At 48.3% G+C, this 6,526-nt stretch overlaps 1 protein-coding gene across 1 annotated transcript; it reads left to right on the top strand.

The window, feature by feature from the left end:
* The first annotated feature begins 971 nt into the window (after positions 1-971).
* On the top strand, positions 972-6,383 carry LOC120808878 (L-lactate dehydrogenase A chain). Its single transcript, XM_040162138.2, has 8 exons — positions 972-1,219; positions 2,834-2,959; positions 3,170-3,287; positions 3,391-3,564; positions 3,645-3,818; positions 3,960-4,077; positions 5,118-5,241; positions 5,357-6,383. Exons 2-8 carry the CDS (start codon positions 2,834-2,836, stop codon positions 5,519-5,521), a joined length of 999 nt encoding a protein of 332 aa, XP_040018072.2. The 5' UTR covers positions 972-1,219; the 3' UTR covers positions 5,522-6,383.
* Positions 6,384-6,526: the final 143 nt, after the last annotated feature.

The raw sequence follows: 6,526 nt of genomic DNA, 5'->3' as shown, positions 1-6,526 counted from the left end.
AACTGCAAAATGTCAACCTCACATGACAGCTGATTAGATTGGTTGTCTAAAGTTAAGCCAGCAGGTTGCTGAAACACTGAAAAGAGATTACATGGCAGGATGTGAAATCCTCACGTAACAATAGAGCGGAGGGAGCGACCGTGACTAATAATACCATCGTATCATAAACGGACATATTTGTCATTCATTTGGTTTTATGCGCATTTGGACAGCAGGCGATGTAGGTTACTCATAAGGAAATGAGTGGACCAAATCTTTTTGTCCCCTAGCAGGGCAAATATTTCACCAGAACAATGAACAATGGAAATGTCGTGTTGTAACTCAAATCAGCTCTATCAGACTAAGAACACTCCTCAGACAAGTAGAGCAGATGTCTTGGTGTTAAAAGTTTTTGTGGTTTCTCCCTCTTGTTGTACCTTGAACCAGACGGCAGAGGGCGCTGGGACGCTGCAGACGTTGTAGCGTGATGACGTAGGGCCGGCTCACATCAAAGACATGCCGGTACATTTCCACTTTTCCACAATGCCAATTTCCTGTTCGGTTCTCCCACATTACATCAACCGCAAAACTACACTTTCCTGCCGATTCTTCGAACACAGAGTTAATTAAAGTAACACGTATTTTGTGTACATAAATGACATCACACATCAAATTACATCACACAAATTACATCACACAATTCACGTGAGTCCCAAAACTCCAAGGGGAGCCCCCACCGCACGTAAGTCACGTTTTGGGTGAGTAACAGTTGCGTAATCGCGGTTATAAAACGGGAGGGGCGTTTGTTTAAAACCACGTCATAAAGTACATCCGGGTGGTCTGCCGTCCTTTACAGCCGAGGACACATTCCCACTCGATAAAGCAGTTCCCCTCATTCCCAACGTGACGTCACGGCTTCTTCCCTGTCGAGAAAGTAAAACACGAAGTTGTTTCATCCAAAAAGAGGAAACGAGTAGTACCGACGTGACGTCACACACAGGGTTGCAGGCTGTTGCGCTGCAGCATCCTGCCTCGGACGTGACAAAAGACATGCGCGACACAACCCGCCCGCCCTCGTTGACATGCGCGCACGTAACGTGCACCGAGGGGGAGGGGGGAGGAGGCTGCCCTTAAATACAGGCGCACACCCCCACCGCTGCACCACTTCTCCGGGGAAGCAGCACCGCGTTCAAGCTCCTTTTTTTCCTCCTGCTCCACCTGCACGCCAGAAAGCCTTAAGGTAGGAAGACCCCTGATTACCAACAGCAAATAACCCGACTCGGTGTTTCACTCTGCGGCCGCCTGCAGGAACCCGTCTCTTTGGGTTAATTTAACCGCTTATCGGTGAGAGTGGTGTTATGGGGAGGGGAGGGGTGGCTCATACAACGATGCCCCCCCTCCGCCGCCGGAAAGAGGACACCGAACGCGCCATGTCGCTGCTCGATGTATCGCAAGTGTTTATAGTGTTGATCGAAATGAGCCAGTTTACGACCGGCCCGCTTTCCGGTTACGCGTGTTTCATTCCGTTTGTGTAATAAAGGAGTTTATTGTGTGTGGGTGTGTGTGTGTGTGTGTGGCAGAAGTAACCGGCTGGAGTCTCACCGGGGAAACGTCCGAGCCTACTTGTCGCAGTTGAATGAATGGCGTGAAGGAATGTCGTTGAAATTATTATTATTATTATTATTATTATTATTATTAAAATATATATTAATTCAACGATATTCCTTTTTTTTATTGCTTAACTTATAATGGGGACACACGTAAATTAAAGAAAATAAATATATCACCGATATTTAAAAAAAAAAAAAAAAATTATAAGTTAATGTAACAGCCCTAAAGTGCAGGCGGTTTGAACTTGTTTCTAGTTGCATCGGGTGGTTCGTGGTGACCTCTGTTGACCTTGACGACCAGCATCAACAAGGCCTTCTGACCCATAAATATGGCCCATGAAATGGACTCATTTGGCGGCCCATTGAGGTTGCGGATCGTAGTGAGAGTGCTAGTGCAGCCAATAACTGGTGCCTACAATACAACATTGAGCTCTTTCATCTACCAAATAATCTGTTTTTGTAATCCTCATTTAGTCTTTCTACAATACTAATGCGTCTGGTTGGTTTTGACGTACAGTAATCCTTTTACTTCAGGCTAACAAAGGGTCCTGTTATAAAACACAAACCCAGCAGACCTCTGGGGTTGAGGCCTGGCATGCTGGAGGCTGTCCAGGCGACTATTGTGTGCAAGCTCACCACGGATTGATTTTAGATATCCACACAGGGAAAGCGTTCCACCGTTTTTAATCCTGTCACGTACTCTCCAACGTGCTGCGTCATGCTGATGATGTAAAACCCTGCAAGCGTGAGCACTCGCACACGCTCACCCAAACAGGAAACGTGAAGTAGTGTGTGTGACTCAGAAGGCGATGGGAATGCTGCGCAGAGGCGGCCAGCAGTACTACTTTCCCAGGAAGGGGTTGCCATGGCGACCCAGAGTCCTGCTTTGGAAACGAGGATTTCCGCATACCATTTATGGAAGTGAACACGAGAGCTGGGGATGATTTACCCAACTGGAGCTCAGGGGGTATGTTTGAGGAAAATGAGAAGAGCACCGTTCATGTTTTGTGACTGAGCTGAAAAGGGAATACCTCAGTTTGCCTCCGTGGTTTCCTGTCGGAGAAAGCAGCCATGTCAAGTACGTCCTTGTGTGGGCCTATTAATAGCAACACATCTCCCTGTCGGTAGGACATCACTACGTTACTGCCGCTCTGATTCACCGCCCACTGACCCGCCTCTCCCTATAAAAATAAATGTTATACTCCTGTTAAACTTCTTCCCTTCTCTTTTGCTCTCTCCCTCAGATGTCTACCAAGGAGAAGCTGATCAGCCACGTGATGAAGGAGGAGCCCGTTGGCAGCGCAAACAAAGTGACGGTGGTGGGTGTCGGCATGGTCGGCATGGCCTGTGCCATCAGCGTGCTGCTCAAGGTGAGTGAACGAGCTGAGGGATGTGTGTGAATGTGCAGTGATTACAGTATCGAGGTGTAAGGAGGTTTGAATAAACTCTTAAATGATGAATGGAGTAATACAAATTGAGAAGAAAAAATAAAAGGTCTCTGAATTTAGAAAGACTTCTGCTGCCTTGTGGAATCCGGCTCTGCAATGCTGTTTTACAAGTAATTCTATGCGCAAATTCAGGACTTGTGTGACGAGCTGGCCCTTGTTGACGTGATGGAGGACAAGTTGAAAGGCGAGATCATGGACCTGCAGCACGGATCCCTTTTCCTCAAGACGCACAAGATCGTAGCAGACAAAGGTGAGAATGTGCAACCTGGAAGAGCTTGGTTTTTCTTCTTTCCTTTTTTTTTTTCACATCCCGGAGCGCCATGACAACGTCTGTCCTTCTGTCAATGTGTCAGACTACAGTGTGACGGCCAACTCCAAAGTGGTGGTGGTGACGGCCGGCGCCCGCCAACAGGAGGGCGAGAGCCGCCTCAACCTGGTGCAGCGCAACGTCAACATCTTCAAGTTCATCATCCCCAACATCGTCAAGCACAGCCCCAACTGCATCATCCTGGTGGTCTCCAACCCAGGTTAGAAGGAAATGTGGCGAGGAGGTGCGGCTTCAAACGGTCGCAGATTGTTGGTGCTCATCATTTTCTTGACCCTCCAGTGGACATCCTGACGTACGTGGCGTGGAAGCTGAGCGGCTTCCCCCGTCACCGCGTCATCGGCTCCGGCACCAACCTGGACTCGGCCCGCTTCCGCCACCTGATGGGAGAGAAGCTCAACATCCACCCTTCCAGCTGCCACGGCTGGATCATCGGCGAGCACGGGGACTCCAGTGGTACGTAGTCTCTGACTACAGACCAAACCGCACATCAACCTGAACTACGTGTTTTATTCCCCCGCGTTTAGAGTTGGGGGGGGGGGGGTCACGACAATTCTTTTTTTTCATCCATTTATGTGTCTGCTGTCTCTCTCACAGTGCCCGTGTGGAGCGGCGTGAATGTCGCCGGAGTTTCTCTGCAGGGCCTCAACCCGCAGATGGGGGCCGAGGGCGACAGCGAGAACTGGAAGGCCGTGCATAAGGAGGTGGTCGACGGGTGAGTGAAACACCAGAAACCCTCCCTCTCTTTCTCCAGCCCACTCTGCAAACCACGTTCTTTCCTAGACTCTCGTCATGCACGTGTCTGTCAAACACAGAAACGGGTGGAAACTTGTTTCGGGGACCGTTGACTACTTTTGGCCACACCCCCAAAAATTCCAAAAGCACAATTGCGATGCCTGGTGAGCGATTTGCACCGGGCTTTGGGCCAAATGGCCAGCGGCCGGTGCCGCGCTCACAGCGCCTGGCTTCAAACACAATGGCTGTGCGCTGTCACGTGATACTGTGGCGCTGTGCCCGTGGGCTCACCTTTTGCACCCACGTCTGCATTCATGAAGCGGCGGGCAACATAAAACGCTTTTGAAAGGCGCGTTCACCGTAAACGGGCAACTTTATCCATGCAACCCAATAAACGTTGCTACACTTGTTGAACTTTGCTATCGTAGCAATATTTCCCCGTCCGGCGACCCGACTTATCTTGCAGAGATAGTCAGCCGTTTACGACACAAAGGAGGGCTTATCAAAGATCTCTGCAAAATAACTGTGTACAATAAAAGATGGAGGGACAAAGGCGATTGGTGAATGGACGTCTAAACAGAACCAAGATCAGCAAAGGGGCCTGATACCACATCGTCATGGCCACTAGAGCAGCCTTAGTTCACATGGTGGCTTTTTTATTTAATTAATGTTTGACGTTATTAAGTGTATGGGGGGGGGGGGAGAAGACCTTGATGTTCGTCCTCTTCATTTCAAACTCATATAGGAAATTGCACTGACAAACTCAAACCGCGCTACCCATTTGAATGTTTTGGTGGTCAGCCATCGAAGACACAGGTTCATTATTAATCACCCTGCACAGATCGAGAACAGCGCAGCAAAGATGGGGGACGGACAACTGTCAACTCCTGCCATAAGGCAAACAAATATGCAGGCGTCAATTTCACACTTCTCTGATTGGGTGCGAAGAGTGGAGTTAAATACCAAAACTGACTTTTCTTTTTCTTTTCAATGTATTCTTATGCTGCGTGTGCACTGCAGGGCCTACGAGGTGATCAGGCTGAAGGGCTACACTTCCTGGGCCATCGGTATGTCTGTGGCCGACCTGGTGGAAAGCATCCTGAAGAACCTGCATAAAGTGCACCCAGTGTCCACGCTGGTCCAGGTGAGGACGTTTAATACAACTTGCAAAAAATTCCTCAGCGATACCTTTCATCAAAGACTCGTTGCGTGTCTTCCCTCCCCCCTGACCTTTGCCCGTGCTTCCTTCCCTCCATCAGGGCATGCACGGCGTGAAGGACGAGGTCTTCCTCAGCGTCCCCAGTGTCCTGGGCAACAGCGGCCTGACGGATGTGATCCACATGACGCTGAAGCCCGACGAGGAGAAGCAGCTGATGAGCAGCGCCGACACCCTGTGGGGCGTCCAGAAGGAGCTCGTCCTGTGAAGAGCGTTCCTTTGAATCTTCAGCAGTCGAGTGAAACCTCTGCGTGTTTGTAGCTAAAACTGTCCACATATAGGTGTCCCTTTGCTGCCACACTCCTCCTGTCCTCTTCTCCCCATGACTGAATCTAACTACCACCTTCAGCCTGTCTGATGGAAGGAGGTGTCCCTTGTGTTGTGTCGTCCACATAAAAAGGCCTTTTCAGTTTGAGCGTTTACATTCTGTGTTCTGTCTGGTAAATGTACACTGTGGCTGTTTCTTCTGTACACTCCGTGTTGGTAGTTTATATTTATTCTGTTTTTCTCCACTTTTCTCGTGTTCTGTTTATTGGAGGTATAATGGAGTTGTTCTGTCCCCTGTGAGGAGGCCTTCATGTCTGGCTAGTCACAGTGAGCGGGGCCTCACATCCTGAAAGAACCAAAGTCTCTTCATCAGTTGACAACAAAGGCAATTCTTCAGACTGTTTTACGTTCAAGCTAGTAACACAAGTGTAATGACACAATTAAACACGACCTCTTGCATCTGAAACGTAAAATAATTTGACTCCGCAAAGAGAACCAGTACTCTGCTACAGCCAAGGTTACGTTATGAATGTCATAATCGTTGGGACTTGTTTGTTAGTGTACTCTAAACAACCTCGTGAGATTTGTATTTATTTTACTGCAACTAACTCTGGGAACGAGTTAATCAAGAGAAAATAATGTTATTTATAGTTGTTAATACTGTTGAGATCTATTTATGTATTACTGTTACAAGTCTAATAATCGGCAAACTCCCTGAGGAACTGAATCTGTCGTGGCAGCTGGGTAGTTTTTTTTTTTTTTTTTTATTGCTGTTACATCCAATAAATCTGCCAGGATCACGATAAGTGTTTGGGGTTTTTTTTCCTTCGGTTTGACATGCAGATGTTTGTGTGAAGCCGACTGCGGGTTTTATGCAGGAGATCAAACTAATCATAGGTTCAATATGTGACACGGTGAACATAACGGCTGCTATGTGTGCTTACAA

Source organism: Gasterosteus aculeatus, chromosome X (assembly GCF_964276395.1).
Source record: "Gasterosteus aculeatus chromosome X, fGasAcu3.hap1.1, whole genome shotgun sequence".
Lineage (NCBI taxonomy): Eukaryota > Metazoa > Chordata > Actinopteri > Perciformes > Gasterosteidae > Gasterosteus > Gasterosteus aculeatus.
Note: the sequence above shows the minus strand (reverse complement) of the source record. Positions and strands in the feature narration are given on the sequence as shown.

Excerpts from the sequence above, each read along its gene's own strand:
- LOC120808878 (XM_040162138.2), top strand. The coding sequence starts at position 2,834 with ATGTCTACCAAGGAGAAGCTGATCAGCCACGTGATGAAGGAGGAGCCC. Across the intron at positions 3,565-3,644 it reads CCTGGTGGTCTCCAACCCAG|TGGACATCCTGACGTACGTG; the intron begins GTTAGAAGGAAA and ends TTGACCCTCCAG. Across the intron at positions 4,078-5,117 it reads CATAAGGAGGTGGTCGACGG|GGCCTACGAGGTGATCAGGC; the intron begins GTGAGTGAAACA and ends TGTGCACTGCAG.